The sequence below is a fragment of the Bubalus bubalis genome, chromosome 12, assembly GCF_019923935.1.
Source record: "Bubalus bubalis isolate 160015118507 breed Murrah chromosome 12, NDDB_SH_1, whole genome shotgun sequence".
NCBI lineage: Eukaryota > Metazoa > Chordata > Mammalia > Artiodactyla > Bovidae > Bubalus > Bubalus bubalis.
The window spans coordinates 93,639,691-93,663,895 of record NC_059168.1 but is presented as its reverse complement, the minus strand read 5'-3'; the positions used below and the strand labels follow the sequence as shown (position 1 = coordinate 93,663,895).

The following is a 24,205-nucleotide window of genomic DNA, read 5'->3' as shown; positions in this document are numbered from 1 at the left end:
GTTGGACCAAAAAAAAGGCTGAGCGCCAAAGAATTGATGCTTTTGAATTGTGGTGCTGGAGAAGACTCTTGAGAGTTCCTTGGACAGCAAGGAGATCAAACCACTCATTCCTAAAGGAAATCAACCCTGAATATTCATTGGAAGAGTTGGTGCTGAAACTCCCATTACTTTGGCCACCTGATGCGAAGAGCTGACTCATTGGAAAAGACCCTAATGTTGGGAAAGATTGAAGGCAGGAGGAGAAGGGGGTGACAGAGGATGAGATGGTGGGATGGCATCACTGACTCAAAGGACATGAGTTTGAGCAAACTCTGAGAGACAGTGAAGGACAGGGAAGCGGTTCATGGGGTCACAAAGAGTTGGACATGACTTAGTAACTGAACAACAACAACATTTAGGCTTTTGGAGCTTAAAATACTTTGTCATAGTTTTATTTTTTCCTAATAAAACTCGTTTTTAAAGTTCAGTTAAAATGATACCTCTTTACCACTTCAGTCCCTAAACTATTTCTTTTCAATCTCTAAACTAGTAAAGCTCTTACTGTAATCCCCAGTGACTTGTTCCTTGATAAAGTACATCTAAATATATGTATCTTAATGTTGGAAAACTTTAGGACTAATTCTCCTGTGGAACATATTATAAAAGCAGAATGGGGAGCACATGTATACCTGTAGCGGATTCATTTCGATGTTTGGCAAAACTAATACAATATTGTAAAGTTTAAAAATAAAATTAAACTGGAAAAAAAAAAAAGGCAGAACAAAATACATAAAACGGCAATAATATAAGGGAGTAAACCATCAAGGCAGGACTTTAGGGGGTTATGATCCCTGAGACAAAGAGGCTCACCAAGCTCCTCCACAGTCACCCAGGGTCTTTCCTCTGAGGGTATAAGCTCATTTTCAGCAGGCCCTGTTAAGTTACTGGGAGACTGACTCTTTGCAACAAGAAAATAACAGCGGCAATCTTTCATTGAGTTTCTATGGTGCCATCATGCACAATTCTGTATCTATATACTTAAGATGTGACAGCATCATTTTTTCACAATAATGCTAACAAGGGGATCAGATCAGATCAGATCAGTCAGTCGTGTCCGACTCTTTGCGACCCCATGAATCGCAGCACGCCAGGCCTCCCTGTCCATCACCAACTCCCGGAGTTCACTCAGACTCACGTCCATCGAGTCGGTGATGCCATCCAGCCATCTCATCCTCTGTCGTCCCCTTCTCCTCTTGCCCCCAATCCCTCCCAGCATCAGAGTCTTTTCCAATGAGACAACTCTTCGCATGAGGTGGCCAAAGTACTGGAGTTTCAGCTTTAGCACCATTCCTTCCAAAGAAATTCCAGGGCTGATCTCCTTCAGAATGGACTGGTTGGATCTCCTTGCAGTCCAAGGGACTCCATTTTACAGAGTAGAGAACCAAGAGCCAGAGATTCCAAAATCCATGCTCTTTTCACTACCTATCTCAGAAAAAGTGATCCAAACACTTTATTTATAAAATAAATGCAGTAACAATGTGAAGAGTTTTACATCAATGCAACATGCATCTGATCTTGAATTGACTCCTATATTAGAGTCTTCTTCACTTAAAGGTAAGGATCCTTCTGAAGTTCTGACAGATTATATTACCTAACACATTGAGAACTAGGATTTAAATTCTGTCTTATTTCCAGTGCTCTGTAGGCTAAGGCTACACATATATCCTTAATATAATGACCACTAACTATACATGACATTAACATAATCTAAGTAGGAATGTTTTTAATTCCTACAAATATCATGTCACAAGGGAGAATATTTTAAAATGAAAATGCCTTTTAAGTAAAATTCTGCTCCTCAGGGACCAATGAAGATGGAGATACACAAATGGATGTTTTTGGTCTAGCTATAAATAAACTGCTTTGGCAGTGGGGGTTTCCCCAGTCTTACCGGAAGAATTTTCAGAAATATATCATGCTATTTAATGTTGTAACTTTTGCTTTCTCCCCAAAGTAATGTCTTACTAATTCAATAAATATTTACTGAAAGCTAAGAGACACAAAGTTTTACTTTGAAAAGACTCTTTCGTATTTTGATCAAAGCCAATATGATTTTTTTCTAACAAGCCAATAAAACTTTTATCAAGTGACTACACTCATGATAATTTAACATTATGTGCTTTTTACTTCCCTAAAGGCTTTCTCATGTCATATATTGTTTGAAAACTGTAGGTCACTTTTGTCTATTGATTCTTTGGGTTCCTTTAATCCTATCCAGCTAAATTTTTTTATCCCAATCTCTTTCAAGGGGTATGGAGAGAGAAGACTATAGAAATCTTACTGTACCCAGAGATCAACCCATTCCATATGCTGCCTTCTGAGAAAATCTATCTAACACGCATTTTCTTACCTATGAACACCACAGAGTTATTTGGATTCCTCTTGTAATCTCATAATACCAGGTCTTACATTACAGATACTTGTATACCAGTACACATATACTCATTACATATATACACACATTTTTTTCCATATATTCCTTCCCATGATGTCAAAGTAGAGGCTTTTTAAAATCTGCTATCTTCTCTTGGTAGAAAAAAATAATAATTAATTTAGAAGATTCAAACATACTTATGTTTGAGGCATAGTAACAGATTAGAAATCAAAAAGGTCTTAGAGCCTCAAAATTCAATTTTCACAATCGTCAAAGAGGGATAACATCCTTCTTGCCTGTCTTCTAGGAGGAGGAAATCAGATGATAACTAGGAACTGCTCAGTTCAGGACCATAGGTAATACAGTGCTATCAAACCCTCATTTTCTACTTTAGGGATATGTTCTAAACCTACACTTCCTGATTCCATTCTGTTAAAATTTACCTACTGCTCCCTAAATGTGGTCTATGCTTTTCATAAAAAAATAATATACAAACGTAGTTGTAAAGGTCAAACAGCACAAAGCCTACAAAGAAAAAGAACAGACCTCTCATACTTCACATACTTTTAGCTGTTTTTTATTTCTGAAGAAAACGTGTAATTGCAACTTTTTGGCTTTTTTGAACAACAGAGTTTCTAGTATGGGAGGTGATACTATGGCTCTGTTACAGTCCCAACCCAACCTACCCTCCAACATACTTCCCTACCCTCATCATGACACTCAACATAACTGCTACAATTTTTGGCTAAATCAATATTATTCATAACTGAATCACAGAGTGTATATCATGATCAAATTTCCTTCTTTAATTTTCTACCTTCTCTAAAGTTACTAATTATGAGATTTTTTCTTTCCTTCAGTGTTCTATGTATCTGTATTTGTAAGGCAGGTAAATATTTTGAGACCCCAAATATCTCAAAATGGGTTTTACCCTCACACTTGAATGAAAGTTTGGGCATAAAATTCTAGGTTAAAAATCACTTCTTAAAATTTTGAACTTATTCCCAATTATTTTCTTGCTTCAATGTAGTAGGAAGTCCAATGCTATTCAGATCTCTGTACTCAGGATGTTTCTACAGCCCCATCCCTATTCAAGACCAAGATCCCTTTAGGGTTTTCTTTATCCTCAGTTTTCTGAAATTTTATGATTTGCCATTACAGTCTTTTTTATTACATTAAGTTGGTTGGTCCTTTTCATTGTTGTTCAGTTGCTAAGTCATGTCAGACTCTTTTCAGCCCCACGCACTGCAGCACAACAGGCCTCCCTGTGCCTCACCAACACCCGGAGTTTGCCCAAGTTCACATCCATTCAATCAGTAACGCTATCCAACCATCTCATCCTCTGTTGCCCTCTTCTCCTTTTGCCTTCAATCTTTCCCAGCATCAGGGTCTTTTCTAATGAGCTGGTTGTTTGCATCAGGTGGCCAAAGTATTAAGAGCTTCAGCATCAGGGCTTTCAAAGAGTATTCAGGGGCTGACTTCCCTTTGGATTGACTGGTTTGATCTTGCTGTCCAAGGGACTCTCAAGAGAGTTTTCTAGCACCACGGTTTGAAAGCATCAATTTTTTGGTGCTCAGCCTTCTTTCTGGTCCAACTCCCACATCCATAAATGACTACTTCCTTTTCATTATGTAAACTCATATCCTTCAGTTGATAAATTTCTTTTGTGATATCTGAGGATGTCTCCATTCTTCTCTGTTTCTGAAAGTCTAAGAAAGACTAAGAAGTCAGATATTGGACCACCAATCACGTCTCTAATTGTCTGGCTTTCATCTATTTTACTATTTTTTGTTTCACTATTTGGTCTATCTCAATTTTATCTTCCAACTTCTCTAATTTAAAAAAATGTCTGATTATATTTTTAATCTCAAGAGCTTTCTTATTTTTTTTTTTTTTTAATGGCATCCTATTTTCTTTAATGCTTGGACTTCCCTGGTGGCTCAGACAGTAAAGCGTCTGCCTACAATGCTTGAGATCTGGGTTCAAACCCTGGGTCGGGGAGATCTTCTGGAGAAGGAAATGGCAACCCACTCCAGTCTTCTTGCCTGGAAAATGCCATGGATGGAAGAGCCTGGTAGGCTACAGTCCATGGGGTGCAAAGAGTCGGACACGACTGAGAGACTTCACTTTCACTTTTCTTTAATGGAAGCAAAATCATCTCTGAAAATATTTAGTTATAAATATTTGATTTTGGGGGGGGGAGTTTTCTTCTGTGACTTGCATTGCTTCTGCTTCCTCTGATTTGTTTTGGGTTTTGCACATTTAATATATATATTCTCAAATCTATTCATAAGACTTTCTCTGGTTGACTACTGATATTAAAACATAAGGAATAAAAATCAACTGGAAGCCTTAGATGCATGAGTGGGATTCACTGACTGATGGGCATCATCTTAAAGTGATGGGCCTGCCCAGTCCGTTTGAACTGAGAGCCCTCAAATACTGGCCCCCAGGCTCGACTCCTCTTATCTCCTGCTTTAGAAAGTTTAAGGTTGACCTAGAGCGTTCTAGAAGTATAACGGGAAGAGGATGTTTTTGTTGTTTAGTTGCTCAGTTGTGTATGACTCTTCTGTGAGCCCCATGAACTCTAGCCCACCAGACTCCTCTGTCCATGGATTTCCCAGGCAAGAGTGGAAACTGGAGTGGGTTGCCATTTCCTTCTCCAGGGGATCTTCCTACAACCCAGGGATTGAACCCATGTCTCCTGCATTGGCAGGCATATTCTTACCACTGAGCCACCAGGGAAGCCCAGGAAGAGGATACTGATTATTTAACAAGCAGACATTCTCTTGACACTCAGGTTTTCAACAAGGTGTTTTAGGCACATTCTCAGCTAGGCCTGGCATCTGGAACATCTGTGGTTCAATCTCTGAAGAGTAATTTTCCCATCTTCTGCTGGGATGGTGAAAAACCAGTTGTCTATTAGGGCCAGCTTGGGATGGAGATCAAGGTAGTGGGTGACAGTACCTAAGTGTGCTTTCAATAAACTTTCTAACAATTGTTTCATTTTCAGCTTCATGCTACTCTCTGCCTGTAGGGGCATATCAAGAATCTAATTTCCACCTATTTATTGGGTTTTATGGGCAGATTAGTTTGACTCTTTTTGTCCCTCCTCCATGACTTTAGAATTCGGCTTTGTCAATTCTGCAGTCAGTTACCACTTGTCTGCTGGGTATCTATAACCCCAAATTTTGGGGGGTTCATTCATCTGCCAATACCTCTGCTCCTCTTCTCTTTGTCCATATGTATTATACTTCTGCTGTTTTTGTAGTGGATCAAACCAGTCAGTCCTAAAGGAAATCAGTCCTGAATATTCATTGGAAAGACTAATGCTGAAGCTGAAACTCCAATACTGTGGCCACCTGATGCGAAGAACTCACTCCTTGGAAAAGACCTTAATGCTGGGAAAGATTGAAGGCAGGAGGGGAAGGGGACGACAGAGGATAAGATGGTTGGATGGCATCACTGACTGGATGGACATGAGTTTGAGCAAGCTCTGAGAGTTGGTGATGAACATGGAAGCCTGGCATGCTGCAGTCCACGGGGTTGCAGAGTCAGACATGACTGAGCAACTGAACTGATTGTGGAGTTAACAGAAACAAACATACATACTAAATCTGCTAATATTTAGTAGAAGTCTGTCACATGTTTTCCAAGTATAGAAGTTAGTTGATATATTGACAAAAGTTCCTTAATCTCTCTAAACCTAAGTTTCCTCACCTGTTTTATATATCTATATATATATATATACACACACACACACACACACACACATATATATAAAATAAAAAATAACCCCTACCTGATAGGTTTCTGTGACAGTTACATGAGGTAACAATGTAGATTCTGAAGTCAGAAAGACTTGGGTTTGAATCCCATATCTTCTATTATTAACTGCTTGACTCCGGCAACTCCAAATCTCACATTTCTCATCTTTGTAACGGGGTTAATAATATGGGGAACACATGTATACCTGTGGTGGATTCATTTTGATATTTGGCAAAACTAATACAATTTTGTAAAGTTGAAAAAAAAAAAATAAAAAAAAAAAAAAGAAATTAGTAGGGGAAAAAAAAATAATATGAGTCACCAGCTCACAGACTGTTGGAAGGATTAAATAAGACAAAGTTTATAAAACTCTTCTGAAGCATAAGACGACTCTGTTAACAATTATATTGTTGCCCATAATGCTTTATACACCTAAAATTACACACCCGAGCACATATACACACTGTATATCAGCCTATTTAAGTCTTCTTCAGGACTTGGCTGAATAAAGCCAAACTCCAACTCCTCTGCAAAAACAACAAGATATAATAGGAAAGGACAACGAATTAGGAAGTATGCAGTCTGAGTATTGTTGCAAATGGATATGTGGCCACCGGACTATTTTCCTATTGGTAAAGAGAGAATCAGACCAAATGATCTGTCTTTTTTCAAATGATCTTCCCTGTCTCCTTTGGGGATAATATGACTTTCAAAAATTCAATGTTTCTAATTACCTGTCTGATACTGTTAATTTTTATAGGTATTTTCATGTATCTTGCTTTTCCAACTAGATAGTATGTATTTGCTCTAGGAAAACCAAGATGAGTTGTTTCCCCAAGCTAACAAAGTAATGAGGCCACTCTTTGAATATTAAATCAGAAAACAAAGTTTTATGGTATACAACCACCTCAAAAGAATGAGTTAGGAAGTAAGGCTGTTTAAATTTGCAAGGAAATATACTAAAAGCTAAGTAACAAAAGAAGTTAATTTAACTAAAGAATATGTCAGTTAGAAGGTCAGTGCTAGAAGTAAAATGATTTCAACTTTCATCAGGATCCCAATGACCAGGTTTTCAGATCACAGAGGTGGAATATCAGGCTTAGTCTTACATCAGGAAATGTTCATGTTACAGAACCATATTCTGAGATTTCATTCTCACCAAGCAACACTCTGAATATGGTCTGGCTTCCCATGAAGACCAATCAAGAGAGAAAGATTGCTCCCTATTGCCTGCACTGATTTCTTATTTTAAACTAATGAAGTAACATGATTTTAAACACCGGCAAATCCCATGGACCCTGGCAGGCTACAGCCCATGGAGTTGCAAAGAGTCGGACATGACTGACCACAGACGTGCGCACGTATCCACACACACAGACCCACCCCAAGAAACAGATCCATGGTATGCCAACCGTCCAACCAGTAGGCTTGGTAAATTTACCCAGATAGTCACTCTGTGAAGCCTTCTGAAAAACGGATCACAGAATTTTTCCATATGAAACATGTAAAAACTATGAGGTTCCATAAGAAAGTAATCATGTGATCCTTCTTTAAATCCCTGAGGCCAGCTACCAATACTGGCATCTAATAGAGCTAGCTACTGAGGTGCTTCTTGATTGCTTCTTAGACTTTCCCTAAAAGCCAGTTATGGCACAATACAATTTTCCAAACCCTACAGCAGTTATCATCCCCTTCATGGATCACAGCCTTGTCATGGTGAATGGGCTTATGTAACTTAATGAAAATGCCATGCCATGCAGTGTCACCCAAAATGGATGGGTCATGGTGAAGAGTTCTGACAAAACGTGGTCTACTGGAGGAGGAGATGGCAACCCACTCTAGCATTCTTGCCGCAAGAACCCCAGAACAGCATGAAAAGGCAAAAAGATACAATACCTGAAGATTAACTCCCCAGGTCGGAAGGTGTCCAAAATGCTACTGGGGAAGACCAGAGGGCAACTACTAATAGTTCCAGAAAGAAATGAAGTGTCTGGGCCAAAGTGGAAAAGGTGCTCAGTTGTGGATGTATCTGATGGTGAAAGTAAAGTCTGATGCTGTAAAGAACAATATTGCATAGGAACCTGGAATGTAAGGCCCATGAATCAAGGCAAGCTGGATGTGATCAAGCAGGAGATGGCAAGACTGAACACTGACATCTTAGGAATCAGTAAACTAAGTGGACCGGAATGGGTAAATTTAATTCACATGACCATTATATCTACTCCTGTGGGCAAGAATCCCTTAGAAGAAATGGAGTAGCCCTCATAGTCAACAATAGATTACAAAACACAGTACTTGGGTGCCATCTCAAAAATGACAGAATGATCTCAGTTTGTTTCCAGTGCAAACCATTCAATATCACAGTAATCCAAGTCAATGCCCCAACCACTGATGATGAAGAAGCTGAAGCTGACTGGTTCTATGAAGACTTACAACACCTTCTAGAACTAACACGAAAATAAGATGTCCTTTTCATTATAGGGAATTGGAATGCAAATGTAGAAAGTCAAGAGATAGCCCATAATAACAAGCAAGTTTGGCCTTAGATTACAAAATGGAGCCGAGCAAAGGCTTAACAGTTTTGTCAAAAAAACATGCTGGTCACAGCAAACACCTTTTTCCAACAACCCAAGAGACAACTTTACACATGGACATCACTAGATGGTCAATACTGAAATCAGATTGATTATGTTCTTTGTAGATGAAGAAGCTCTATACGGTCAGCAAAAATAAGACTGGGAGCTGACTGAACTCCTTACTGCAAAATTCAGGCTTAAAGTGAAGAAAGAAGGGAAAACCACTGGGCCATTCAGTTATGACCTAAATCAAATCCCTTATGATTATACAGTGGAGGTGATAAGTAGACTCAAGGGGTGAGATCTGGTAGATAGACTGCCTGAAGAATTATGGACAGAGGTTCCTAACACTATACAGGAGGCAGTGACCAAAATTATTCCAAAGAAAAAGAAATACAAGAAGGCAAAGTGGTTGTTTGAGGAGGCTTTACAAATAGCTGAGGAAAGAAGAGAAGTGAAAGGCAAGGAAGAAACAGAAAGATTTATCCAACTGAATGTAGAATTCCAGAAAACAGCAAGAAGAGATAAGAAGGGCTTCTTAAATGAACGATGCAAATAGAGAAAAACAATAGAATGGGAAAGACTAAAAGATCCCTTCAAGAAAATTGAAAATGTCATGCAAGGATGGGCACAAGAAAGGACAGAAATGGCTAAGTACCTACCAGAAGGAGAAGAGATTAAGAAGAGGTGGCAAGAATATACAGAAGAACTGCACAAAAAAGTTGTTAATTACTCAGATAACCACAATGGTGTGATCACTCACCTAGAGCCAGACACGCTGGAGTACGAAGTCTAGTGGGCCTTAGGAAGCATTATTCCGGGGGACAAAGATGTCTATGGCCAGCGATTTCTACCTGCGCTACTACGTAGGGCATAAGGGCAAGTTTGGACACGAGTTTCTGGAGTTTGAGTTTCGGCCGGACGGAAAACTTAGATATGCCAACAACAGCAATTATAAAAATGATGTCATGATCAGAAAGGAGGCTTATGTACACAAGAGTGTAATGGAAGAACTGAAGAGAATTATTGATGACAGTGAAATTACAAAAGAAGACGATGCTTTGTGGCCTCCCCCTGACAGGGTTGGCCGGCAGGAGCTTGAAATTGTAATTGGAGATGAACACATTTCTTTTACCACATCAAAAATAGGTTCTCTTATTGATGTCAATCAGTCAAAGGATCCTGAAGGCCTTCGAGTATTTTACTATTTGGTACAGGACCTGAAGTGTTTAGTGTTTAGTCTTATTGGATTACATTTCAAGATTAAACCAATCTAAACTATATGTTTTTTGAAACTGGGTTTATATTTAATTAAGGGGTGGGTGAGGGAGGATTTGTTCATTTATAATATTGGGGGTTGTATGAATGTGAAGCAAACTTTTTTGTATGCAAATTGAAAACAAGACAATATCTAAGCAGGCTTAATTGTTATCTTTACCTAGTCCAAGTGGGTTGAGCAGTCACCACACACATTAAACTGTAAATAAAAGCCACCTTTTGTTGAAATTTTGCTCCAATAAAACATTATAGCCTGGATGGAGAGTGCTTTTGGTCCTTCAGGAGGCCAGATCTCTGATTCCTTTTAAAGATGAAAATTGTTCTAGAAAGCGTATCCTACGACAGAGGGTCTTTTATGTAGAAACATGTAGCCAGATTCCCATCTGTTTAAAAGCAGTTGTAGATCTCCCCTTGTTTCTGCCGCATCTGACCGAATTTAATTTTTTGGTGCTCATAGAAGCTTTTGGATTTTTTATGTTTGTCACAAACTCCTTAGGGGTTATTCACATTTAAATATTTTTGTATAAGCAGTGATTTCCTCAAGGTTACAAAGGTAAAGTCAGTATCCAAAGTTAGACACATCTTTTATTATGTGCCTATTCCCATATTTCACAATACACATGTTTTGTATATCTGTGGGAAATAAATGAGTTCTCATCTCTACAAATTATTTAAAAAAAAAAAAAAAAAAAGGAAGCATTATTCCGAAAAAGCTAGAAGAGGTGATGGAATTTCAGCTGAGCTATTTTAAATCCTAAAAGATGATGCTGTGAAAGTGCTGCACTCAATATGTCAACAAACTGGAAAACTCAACAGTGGCCACAGGACTTGAAAAGGTCAGTTTTCATTTCAATCTCAAAAAAGAGCAATATCAAAGAAGCTTCAAACTACCACACAATTGCATTCATTTCGCATACTACCTACCAAGGTTATGCTCAAAATCCCTCTAGCGAGGCTTCAGCAGTATGTGAACTAAGAACTTTCAGATGTACAAGCTGGGTTTAAAAAAGGCAGAGGAACCAGAGATCAAAATGCCAACATTCGTTGGATCATGGAGAAGACAAGGGAATTCCAGAAAAACATCTACTTCTGCTTCACTGACTACGTGGAAGCCTTTGACGGTATGGATCACAACAAACTGGAAAATTCTTAAAAAGATAGGAGTAACAGACCACCTTACCTGTCTCCTGAGAAACCTGTATGGGAATCAAGAAGCAACAGTTCAAACCAGATATGGAACAATGGGCTCTTTTGACATTGGGAAAGGAGAACGACAAAGCTGTATACTGTCACCTTGCTTATTTAACATCTATGGAGAGTACATCATGTGAAATGCCAGGCTGATGAATCACAAGTTGGGATCAGGATTGTTGGGAGAAATATCAACAACCTCAGATATGCAGATGATACCATTTTAGTGGCAGAAAGTGAAGAGGAACTAAAGAGCCTCTTAATAAGGGTGAAAGAAGAGAGTGGAAAAGTTGGCTTGAAACTGAACATTAAAAAAATTAAGATCATGACATCTGGTCCCATTACTTCATGGCAAATAGAAGAAAAATTGGAAGCAGTGACAGATTTTCTTTACCTGGGCTCCAAAATCACTGTGCACAGTGACTGCAGTCATGAAATTAACAGATGCTTGCTCCTTGGAAGAAAAGCTGTGATAAACCTAGACAGCATATTAAAAGTAGAGATATCACTTTGTCGACAAAGATCCATATAGTCAAAGCTATGATTTTTCCAATAATCATGTACAGACGTGAGAGCTGGACCATAAAAAAGGCTAAGTGCCAAAAAACTGAGGCTCTGGTGCTAGAGAAGACTCTTCAGAGTCCTTTGGACTGCAAAGAGATCAAACCAGTCAATCCTAAAGGAAATCAACCCTGAATATTAATTGGAGGGACTGATGCTGATGCTAAAGCTCCAATACTTTTTGGCCACCTGATGCAAAGAGCCGACTCACTGGAAAAGACTCTGATGCTGGGAAAGATTAAAGGCCAAAGGAGAAGGAGGTGGCAGAGGATGAGATGCTTAGATATGTCAGCGACTCAATGGACATAAAGTTGGGTAAACTCTGGGAGACAGTGGAGGACAGAGGAGCCTTTGTGCTGCAGTCCATGGGGTCACAAAGAGTCGGACATGACTTAACGATTGAACGACAACAATAGCAGTACCATAAGCACTTCACTCTGAATACATGACCAACAGTGTGTTAAGAAAAGAAAGGAAGGAAAGATGGAAAAGTGATAAAGACTAAGAGAAAAAAAAAAAGCAAAACCAAAGAATCAGAACAATTTCTTTCACCAAGCTGTCCTATTCTATTGTGCTTCTTTCATTGTGGCTGATTTTTACAGCATACCTTATGTTGATCTAAAGCCAAAATCTTGTACATACTGTGAGAAACTGGCAGTCTGACAGTTAAATTCCCTGGGGCTTCCCTAGTGGCTCAGTGGTAAAGAATCTGCCTGCCAATGCAGGAGATGTGGGTATGATCCCTGGGTCAGAAAGATCCTTTGGAGAAGGAAATGGCAACCCACTCCAGTCTTCTTGCTTGGGAAATCCCATGGACACAGGAGCCTAGTGGTGGGCTACAGTCTATGGGGGTCCTAAGAGAGTCAGACACAATTTAGCAACTAAATAACAATAACAAAAAGTCCGTTGGCCAAGGCTACTGAATTTCCAGGAGTAAAGTTACCTAGCATATAAATCACACACATTCCCACACTAGTTCTTGGTACAAAGAGGGATGTTTACTATTTAGAGTCTAGAATGGCCTTGACCATATGAAAAACTGCTAATGGGCTTCGGAATACCCTTTGACCATCACTGCTCTATAATGTCAAGAAGTTATAATAGTGACTAGAAGTGATCATTACAAAGGGTCATTCATTAGTTCTGTAAAACTTAACAAAACTTCCACACTAAGCCAGGTGCCATGTTAGATTTGGGGGATAAAGGTATGAAGAGACACTGAACCTAGCTTTAGAGACTTTAGAAACAAGTAAAGGGAGTAAATGGAATAGTTTTATGTTGAATTTTACGTTGAAAGCTACTGTCGTTTCAGAAAGGTGAGAATTTATCATGCCTCTCTACTTAAATGTGGGATTGGCTTTCAAAGATCTTACGGGGGGTAATACCACATCAATATGTAAAACTTCCTTAGATATAAAACTATGGCAGATAAATAATAGTATTCATTTTTATTTGCAAAGCACTTTACATATTACAAAGTTCTTTTACATCCATTATCTAATTCAGTCCTCAAAGTAACCCTGTGAAGGATGAAGGGATTATTATAAATAGAAGAAACTAAGCCCTTACAAAATGTTGTCAATTAGTAACAGAATCACAGATTCTCTGTTCAGAGTTCATTTTACATATCATGATTCCCTTACTACCTAAATTTTGAAGAAAAGCCAAATGACTCATTTATAGTCTACAACATTCCTTGCCGTCTGCAAAATATATTAATAATATGTATATTTAATATAAAACTTTAACCTGAAATGGAAAAAGTACACAAAAATGAACACAAATGACTTACAAAGTCATTCGTAAAATTTTAAAATTTTTTCATAATTCCATGATTCTCCCCATCCTTAAACTTCCCCAAATCTCCTCATACAGCAATAAATTCTGGTTTGTCAATAATTTATTTCACAAGTCTTTTATGATACAAAAACACAAAGTCAGTAAAATTCCTACAACATCATCAAAAGCTGATGTTTTAATCAAACCTTTTGATTAAAAGCTGAGGAAACTCCCAGAAATCACTATACTACCTGGGAACTCATAACCCTGTTGCTTCATTTTCAAGTTCAAAGAGGTGAAGAGTAAATGCATTTAATAGTACAAAAAAATTCAAGTTTCCCCAATCCTTAAAATACTGAGACCATTATTCAAGTAAAAAGGAAAAGTCATTTAAAAGGCTCAAAAAAGTATTTTGCCAGCAATAAACCTTAAAGAAAATCCTTTTCAAAATGTGATTTAGGGTAAGAATTAACTGGTCCATGAAAAATGCAAATAGCCATTCTGCTGTAAGACAATTTTTTCATTAAAGTGGAATAATTGTCCTTTTGTAATTGCTTTTCCACTCTAAGAGCAAAAAACACACTTTCAGTGAAATCATTGTATTAAAAACACAATTAATTACAGATACAATTGGTATAGTCTCATTTTTAAATTTCCTATGAAATAATTTCAACACAATCACAAAAAGCTTACACTTCCTCCGGTATTAGTCATATACCATATAAAGTTAAATAGGCTGTCTTGCCAAAGCCTAGGGTGACTGACTCTAATACTTTTTATCATTCTCAACCAGTTAAAACTGGTATTTAAACAAAATGTCATTAAATGTTGCAATAAATAGGCCAGGATGAAAAGGTTACTTATAAATACATATGAACTGCAAATGTATCACACAGAAACTGCCCCAAGACTGTATGATTGTATCCAGACACATCTCTTCTCCCCAGCATGCACATACCACAAAAAAACAAAAATTTAAAAGCAGTATAGATAACGAATATGAGAACAGAATTGATACCTGGAAGAAACCTTAGCCTTTATAAGGTCCAACTGGAAAGACACCTGATATTAAGCAAGCCTCATGGCGGGTTGGGGGTGGTGGTGGTGCTTTGTTTTTCTTTAAAATTACTATATCTACTTAATTTCTACTTTAGTTTTAGGCTGAGACATTGATAGAGGTTCTAATCTGGGGGAGGGGGGACCTCTGACAACATCTAAATTTGGTATTAGGGAAAAAATATAAAAATCTATTAACAAAAGCTCTTATTAAAAGAACTGCTGCCTTTCCAGTCATTAAAATATCAGCGTGATTAGCCATTTCCAGAAAATTAAACAGATTTCCTCATCTCCATGAAATTTCCACAAAATCTTTACCAAAAACCTGTTTCTCTAAGACAGAACGCTACTGCAAGAAAAAATTAAAAGGGCTGAGTCCTCCCAAAAGTAAAAACTGATGCTAACTGACTAGTAGACTTGACATCAGTTTTTTATACAAATTAATCTTTATGATTACCATATTGGTAGAACTAAAAACTGACAAGCAAACTGTGCCAATTTGAACAGTTTACATTCTTTAATATATACATGAAAAAGGGAAATTAAAAAAAAAAAAATCTGTGCCACTTAAATAAAGGGAAATAATATACAGCTATTTTTCAGAATCTAACAGAAAAGGTTTTCTACTTCAAATGGCAACTTAACAAAGCCACTGTTAACATAACTCGCAATTTCAATATGAGTTCTAAATTTTGAAATAATTCAGAACCAAATTTTCAAGCTTTTGGGAAGAACTCAGAATCTGAAGTTTAAATGTTTATGCTAATACTTGTTCTCTTAAAAATAAAAACGCTTAAGTAGAATGATTTTGAGGTTAAATCAAATCTCTAAAATCTAACATCATAAGAATGCTACCTTTATTTCAAATCTGTTAGATTTTAGAGATTTGATTTAACCTCAAAATCATTCTACTTAAGCGTTTTTATTTTTAAGAGAACAAGTATTAGCATAAACATTTAAACGTAATGATGGACAACCAAACCATATCTGTCTGTTTTATAAATATCCATATCCTTTCCTGGACTCAAAAATCCACTTTAACCCGTTTCCCTTCGTTTTCTTCTATCTTCCATCTCACTGCACACTATTGTCACATTCCTATTACAACATCTAGCCAAAGGCAGAGATCATGTAAGTTCCCTGAAGACTTCCAAAACATTAAAACCAGCAGAAAGCAGAGGAAATACTTTATGCCTGGAGCTGCTGGGAAATCCTTCTTTCCTTTTAGAAAAATAAACCTCTTGCTCTAAACATAACCACTTTGAGAAACAAAACAGTACTATACATACAAATACACAGCACTCTCAATTACTAATTCTATAGATATTGTTAGTATTTTGACTGGAAAAAAAAAAAAAAAAAAAGCCTATTTGAGCAAATGAACTGTAACCCAATGATGTTTGTTTTTTTTCCCAGAAAGAGAATAGCAATGGAGATTTAATCAGAACTTCTCTCATCCCTTAACACTAAATATGGATTTCTTAACACTAGCTGAAAGAATGCTTTTAAAAAGAATTAGTCGCTACTTGATTAGATGATTCCATTTAACTACAAAGAGAACACCTCAATCAATGCCTTCTATTTAAAAAAAAAAGAACTAGCTAAATGTATAGTGTATTTTCTGACTCAAGTTGCTTAGGACACTTTCTTCCTGATATTCTAATATTTCAAAAGGTCTCTAGATAAAAAGAGCAGAGAAACTAAAGATACATTTTAATGTGTTTTCACCATTATAAAAGTGGAGGACATCAGCCTGTCATTTAATTATTTTTCAGGTTATTAAAATGCATTTGGCTATAAAGGAAAAATCTAACTCAAATATTCTTAACACACACATATACAAAGGCATGGGCAAAAATACTAGAACACAATCACTTTTAGTACATACATCTCTTTAGGTCTCAGTGAAGGATGGCACAAAATATATCTTAGTTTTTTATATAAATTATATAATTTGACTGCACTTTTGCTTCACAATTCAACAAACAAATTTAAAATTAATGTTTAAGTTTTCACATTATTCACTGCATTGAGAATTTTCTCAAGAGAATAAGACAAAACATTCGGCTTTCTGAATGGCAGTATGGAAACCTGCAGCATAGTTACACTGTGACATACATGAAGAATTCATCACTGAATTACTACACAGTTAATTCATCACTGTATTTTAATATTCCTGTTAAATTAATTGTACATGAAGCCTAAACAGCTAGAAAGAACCCAAAAAAGCAACAAGAAAACAAAGACTTTGAAAAATGCTGACGCTTTTCACAACCAGGTTCAGTCATGCCAGCTGGAGAGGTGTTAGATATGGCTTTATTCATTTTTAAGTCTGAGAAATACAGTTACTTCTATGACATTATGAACAGCAATTTATCCTCATGGTCCTGATTTTTCTAATTCAAAAGCATTAAAAAAAAATCATTTCTGCAAACTTAACAAGGTATTTTGGATGGATCACTTGTTAGCTATTGCTTAGAATCAAATTATTAAATTATTTTGTCCCATATTTCCCGGAGAACTAGAAATACAAAAAGATAAAAAGGAAACACACACACACAAAACACACAGCAACCCAATATTTGAACCACTTCAGACATGAAATCCATTAAGAGGGCCTTTGCTCCGAACTGTGTAAGGGTCCTTAGCTACCATCTGACTTGCACAAGAAGTACACATGGCCCCTGATAGGCGCTTTAGGCCTCTTTGGAAGACACTGTTGGAAAGACTATAAATGACACAGTTGCAGAAACTATTACTAATAGCAAGCCAGGTGGTCAAGAAGGATGCAAAGCGGTTGCTGTGGCCAGTAGAGCTCTCCAATAAGAAGTAGATGATGTATGGCAACCAGAGGATGTAAAATACACTAGTAATTCGGAATAGGACCATGGCATAACGCTTATCAGAACAAGCCTGCACCTCCCCAGTCTCCCCACTCTGGCTGCTGAAGCGGGCTTGCCTTTCGTTGATTTCCTTTGTGTGCTGTTGGCAGATGCGGAAGATGTTGAAATAGGTGAAGCACACAATGAGGGCTGCTGGGGCATACAACATCATCACGATGAACAGGGTGAAGTAGGGGTCGGTGTGCCAGGACTCTGCACACCACTGAAACACATCTCCATGATATCCAGGTTTGCCCCAGTGGAAAAAGGAAGGCAGGAAGACCAGGGTGGAATATAGCCAAATCAGGAAAATACACAGACGTAGTCTCCAGGGCGTAACCAGGGTATTATAGGTTAAAGGTTTAGTGATAGCAATATATCTATCAATGCTGATACAGGCCAGAGAGGCCATGGAGACACTCTTCAGAACTGATACTACAAAACCAAATACCTGGCAAGTCAAGGACTCCTCTACTGGAAGCGGGTGGTGGAGGAGTGATAAAGAAGGGACCAGGCAGCTTACTCCAACCAAGAGGTCAGCATATGCCATAGTCTGGATAAAGTAACTTGTAGTATGGTGGTTCAACAAAGGTGCACAGTGAAATACAAAAATCACAATGATGTTGCCAGAAATAATTAACACAGTTAAAAAGACAATAATCAATACTTCCAAAAGGCAAAAATTGACAGTTTCCAAGTAGCCAAATGCCAAAAGGCAAAAAGAGTGGCTGCTCTGATTACCATCCAAGGTAGAGTTCATCTTGAGCTCAGGAGTGATCTTTTACTTCATGCTGCCGCTTGGCTGCTGCCAACAGTTCAAAGGAGCAGCTGCTGTCATTGCGGTCAGCTCTGTGTGTCTGCAATAATGCCCGAGGAGCCTTAGTCCCCAAGCTCGCGATGCTGCCGCTCTGGTGCATTGCCTGCAGTGTAATTCCCCTTTAAATCCTCCTTGGAATAGGGAGAACCAGCAGCAGTTGTCTGGCCAGTCCCAGATGTGGCCATAGTACCAGGTTTACCATACACATAGCACCAGGGGAGTAAGGCAAACTCTGGGTACAAGGTCTTCAGCCAGTGAGGGTGGGGGGCAGGGGCAGAAGAGAAGGGAGGAAGGCTAGGACTTCAGCAAGAGTTGTAATGAGTCTCCTCTGAACAGCTGACAGAAGAAAAGGAGAGAGCGTTTTACATTTTGTATCCAATGCCCTAATCAAGAACCTGGCTAGCTCAAGCTGGTATCCCACCTCCCACTCCATCCCACCCCACCCAGGTCAACTATTCACGCCTACCCTCAGCAGCACCCCCACATAAATGGTTCTTACTTTACAGAGGAGGTGCAGCAAGAGCAGTCTTTCATGACCAACATAAAGCAAAATCAATCGCCAGTCAGATCAATCTAACCCCATTTCCTTTCTTTTGAGCTTTTCAGGGGAGAAAAGGAATCTACTTTACCATTTAATTACCACTAATAAAATTAGCCAAGATAACAATTTTTTTTTATTGATTCCAATATTTTGCCTCTTAGAAAACATTTCAATAGCATTGATCTATCTAGCTCAATTTCCGAGTATTACCTGTAATTCTGCATGCTGCAATCCAAACAAAAGCCACAGAACATCCTTAGCAGAAAGCCTTGCAAAGCAGGAATGTGCCACAGCCTCGCTTACTGCAGAACTGAGACACAGAGGGAGGGGATAAAGGAGGAGGAGGAGAAATAGGGAGAAGAGGGGGCTTGGGAAAAGGAAGAGGCGGGGGAGGGGAAAGAAGAAAACGCCCGGGTGCGCACACAGGCTCTGGCATCTTTAGCAGCTCATTAGAATTCACTGCCAGAGAAATGCTCCCCGATTTCCAGACTGCACAGTGAGGGGATAACTTAATACGCCTGCAGTGCAGCGTCTGAAAGCTGTTTCCTCGTCGGTCTGGAACCCCCCTCTTCGTAGATGAGTGGAATTTAGACTGCCAGTAAGAAGAGGAGGTAGTAACCAGGACTGAGTGCAAGCCGGGAATTAGACTGAAATACACTGCCAGAGGGCTAACGGTGAGAGGAAATTCCTATTTTCTTGTAGCATTTCCCACAGAACAAAGAGCAATGTTAAAGAATGAAAGTATGTTAACAGAGCATGACAACTGAAGAATCAAAATCCAGCACCAGAAGTTCTAGCTAGAAGACTACATATTTGGCATTAATTTCTTCTCATGGTTCACTATATCCGGATCAGTTTTAAGAAACATGACCAAAATAACAAGCAAATTTAAAAATTAGGTCTTTAAGAGAAAAAAAAACAAAGAAAATCCCATCCATTCCAAATACTGCAGAAACAGCACACACAAAGAAGAATTACACTGTTCCTATATTCAACACTATCGTCTGGTTGAAATGTCATAACTTGCTTCTAGTTTGCTGTGAAGTGGTATATATACAAACAAAAGATGGGCAAGTAAATGCACCCATAATTACAGGAAGTTTCATGGTACAAACTAGCTTTGTATCTTAGAACACACAATCTTGTCTGTGCCTACTAACACAAATTGGGATTGTACTGTGGCATTTCAGATGATGTCAAATGAGCACAATTTTCAGCTAACTGGGAGTGTCAAATTATGACAATTTTTAGTTAATTGTGTATTTTTAGTATCTTTCCTCCCAGGTATCTTTGGACTCTCAGTTCATTCTTCTAAGTTTCACATAACTCAGTAGAGTAAAATAAACAAATGTTGACATCTGAAAACATTTCAGAAGGTCTGCATACCGGGATGGAGATGTATCTTATGAGATCCAACTTTCATTTTTTGTTTGCTTCACACACATGCTTTCTCACTACAGGCAATGGTTACTCACCATCAGAATTCAATTACATTTTAAGATCTGAAGCACTGTGCTTATTACACAAAGGCAAGGAACTAAAGCCTATTAAGCATAAGTTTGATAGCTTAATCGACAGGTCTTACTGGAAAAGATGGCAAAGTATGTCAAAAGGACCCGTGACACTGAACTCCCATCGGTTCAAATCCTTGCTCCCTTGCTCTATTATCACTTAGCTTCTCTTGGCTTCAGTTTCATCACCTTCAAAATGAAGATCATACTCTCTATTTCATGAGATTGTTGAGAAATAAAGCAGATGGTGTACACAAAAGGTTTACCAATATCTAAGAAACAGGAGGTATATAACTTTATTTTCTTCTCAAACAACTCAAACAGCCTTCCTAGTCTGTGTTTTCCCACTAGTCACGTTGTGCTGCTTGAGGCTTGGGCTCTTCTGAATCCTAAGGTGCCCTCTCTCACTGTGACTGCCTAGTTCTAAGGGTGGTAACAACAGTCATTTGGCTACACTGCTGCCCTGCATTCCTCAAATACACTGAGACTGTACATACGTAGGCAAGAAGGAATGATGATATGGCATTAAAAAATTATTCCCATTAGACAGGTAACTTCTCTGCCTATGTCTCCAGATCTGATTTCACTCCTGAGTTCTCTTTTCCATCCACAATTTGCCTACTGGTCACACATCTTCTACTTGGATGTCTTATAGAGACTTCAACCATAGCACATCCAACAATTAAATACATTTTTCCTACCAAATAAACCTCTTTTTTCCCCTGAGATTTCCCCAAGCACTCAGGTATGAACTCGGGAATCATCTTGACCACTCTCTCCCTTAATATACCATTCTTACTCACCATATCTTGGGAATCTATTTCTATAATGGCTCTCAAATTCATTTCCCCTTTTAGTTTTTAATATTTGGGGCTATCATTACATATTTTCTGTACTTCTTGTTCATTTTTCTAATCTGTTCATTTCTGCTTGTTAAATATCCATCAGCACATGCTTTATTAGGGTTATTATGAACTCCATTATGCAAGAAGAGTCTATGGTTCCGAATGACTTTCCAGTCTGATCTCACTAGTCTAAATCCCCCAAATACCTTGCTGTCCAGCCAAACCAGATTACCCACTACTCTCTACATTTGACGTAGACTTTATTTCTGATCTCCCTATTTTGAGTGCTTAATAAATATTGACTTAAAAAAGAATAATTTCTGAGACTTACATTTCAATAAATGGCAAAACCATTTGCCAAAGCTAAGAGTCCACGTTTTTCTAACTACTTGTAATTTGGGCATGTAACTTATTCTCTTATTCCATCTCAGGTTTCTCATATATAAAATTAGGTAGTTATGCTGATATAAACAGCTGTTACATTAACTGATAGCTTTAAAGAATTTAAAATGCTATAAAAATGCAATGAAACCAACAAGCTGTTACAATACCATCAGTAAAATAGTAGTGCTTTCAATTTTGCTTCTGTTTTAATAAAACCACTCTAGGAGCAGCTATAATCAAAATATTTGTGTGTACTTGAGCACACGTGTTCAGTCACTCAGTTGTGTCCTGACTCTGTGACCCCATGAACTGAAGCCCACCAGGCTCCTCTGTCCATGGAATACTCAAGGCAAGAATACTGGAGCAGGTTGCCATTTCCTACTTCAAGGATCGAACCCGCATCTTTTTCGTCTCCCGCATCGGCAGGCGGATTCTTTACCATGGCCACCTGGGAAGCCCTCAAAATATTCATACTAGAAACTAAATAAAAATAATCAGTTAAGAGTTATATGTTTTACTTTGGATTAAAACAAACCACTTTTTTTAGAGGACAGCAATTATTAATAAGGGAAAGCAATAAATCTGTGTCTTCACAAAAATTCATCCATACATTTCCCTTTTAAAATAATGTAGTTGTATGATGTATTTAGTAAGAGTATTTCTGTATATATGACTGAAAGAAAATACATTAAAAATCAATTCTACTTTTCATTGGATAATGGGATTACAAATGATTTTTTTTCTTTATGGTTTTATGTTTTGTGAATTTGCTAATTTCTATGTGCTATTTTTATACACAGATAAAAAAGACAGCCAAAGTAATATATAAATATAACATGTCCTTTTTGGTAAAACTGACAAAAAAACCTGGCTGCATGATGTCCTCCCAGAGCCACGCTGAACAGACAATGCCAGGTTAAGTCAGCTGCCTCACAGGCTCAGCTCATCTGGCCTTATGCCATCACTGCACCATGCCTTCAGACAGCCCTTGGTACTCAATTTCTTCATAATGGACTCTGATGGCCTCAGTGACAAATTCTTACAGAATGACAAAGTAACTTGATGAAACATGTAAAATTGTTAATATTTAACAAAGCTAGTGGAGGTGATGAAATTCCAGTTGAGCTATTTCAAATTCTAAAAGTTGATGCTGTGAAAGTGGTACATACTCAATATGCCAGCAAACCTAGAAAACTCAGCAATGGCCACAGGACTGGAAAAGGTCAGTTTTCATTCCAATCCCACTGAAAGGCAATACCAAAGAATGTTCAAACTACCACACAATTGCACTCATTTCACATGCCTACAATGCGGGAGGACCCAGGTTCGATGCCTGGGTCGGGAAGATCCCCTGGAGAAGGAAATGGCAACCCACTCCAGTACTCTTGCCTGGAAAATCCCATGGACTGAGGAGCCTGGTAGGCTACAGTCCATGGGGTTGCAAAGAGTTGGACACGACTGAGCGACTTCACTTCATACTTCACATACTAGCAAAATAATGTTCAAAATTCTCCAAGCCAGGCTTCAACAGTTCGTGAAACGTGAACTTCCAGATGTTCAAGCCGGATTTAGAAAAGGCAGAGGAACCAGAGATCAAATTGCCAACATCTGCTGGATCATCGAAAAAGCAAGACAGTTCCAGAAAAACATCTATTTTTGCTCATGAGTGTCAGTGGTGGCCTGCTACAGGGTTGGGGGTACTGAGTGCAGCAGTGCCTAAATGGGACCTTTTGAAGGAGGTTGCCATTATCTTCATTACCTTCACCATAGTTTGGCCTCAGGTAAGGAGGAGGAATGGCAACCCACTCCAGTATTCTTGCCTGGAAAATTTCATGGATGGAGCCTGGTAGGCTACAGTCCATGGGGTCCAAAAAAGGGTCAGACATGACTGAGGGACTTCCCTTCACTTCACTTCAAGGAGGCCTGAGGCCAAGCAACAGGGAGGGAACACAGCCCCGCCCATCAACAGAAAATTGTGGATTAAAGAATTACTGAACTTGGCCCCACCCATCAGAACAAGACCCAGTTTCCACCTCAGTCAGTCTCTCCCATCAGGAAGCTTTTATCCATCAGAGGACAGACAGAATGAAAACCACAATCACAGAAAACTAATCAAACTGATCATATGGAACACAGCCTTGTCTAGCTCAATGAAACTGAACCATGCCGTGTAGGGCCACAAAACATGGTCCACTGGAGAAGGGAATGGCAAACCACTTCAGTATTCTTGTCTTGAGAACCCCGTGAACAGTTATGAAAAGGCAGTTATGACACTGAAAGATGAACTCCCCAGGTTGGCAGGTGACCAATATGCTACTGGAGAAGAGAAGAGAAATAGCTTCAGAAGGAATGAAGAGACAGAGCCAAAGCAAAAACAACACCCAGTTGTGGATGTGATGGGTGATGGAAGTAAAGTCCGATGCTCTAAGAGCAATATCGCATAGGAACCTGGAATGTTAGGTCCATGAATCAAGGCAAACTGGAAGTGGTCAAAAAGGAGATGGCCAAGAGTGAACAATGACATTTTAGGAATCAGCGAACTAAAATGGACTGAAATGGGTGAATTTAACTCAGATGACCATTATATATACTACTGTGGGCAG

At 38.5% G+C, this 24,205-nt stretch overlaps 3 protein-coding genes across 9 annotated transcripts in view; 1 reads left to right on the top strand and 2 right to left on the bottom strand.

Moving 5' to 3' along the window:
- The window catches only part of RABGAP1 (RAB GTPase activating protein 1), a 168,723-nt gene that overhangs the window by 58,012 nt on the left and 86,506 nt on the right, over positions 1–24,205 (bottom strand). The gene's annotated exons all lie outside the window — the stretch shown is intronic.
- Positions 9,588–10,177, top strand: LOC102404906 (protein mago nashi homolog). The gene has a single exon (XM_006072209.4). The coding sequence runs from the start codon at positions 9,588–9,590 to the stop codon at positions 10,032–10,034; it is 447 nt and encodes a 148-aa protein (XP_006072271.1). The 3' UTR covers positions 10,035–10,177.
- GPR21 (G protein-coupled receptor 21) lies at positions 13,217–22,800 on the bottom strand. The gene is made up of 2 exons (XM_044926322.2): positions 19,073–22,800; positions 13,217–18,657 (listed from the first exon to the last, which is right to left on the bottom strand). The coding sequence occupies exon 2, from the start codon at positions 18,262–18,264 to the stop codon at positions 17,215–17,217; it is 1,050 nt and encodes a 349-aa protein (XP_044782257.1). The 5' UTR covers positions 18,265–18,657; positions 19,073–22,800; the 3' UTR covers positions 13,217–17,214.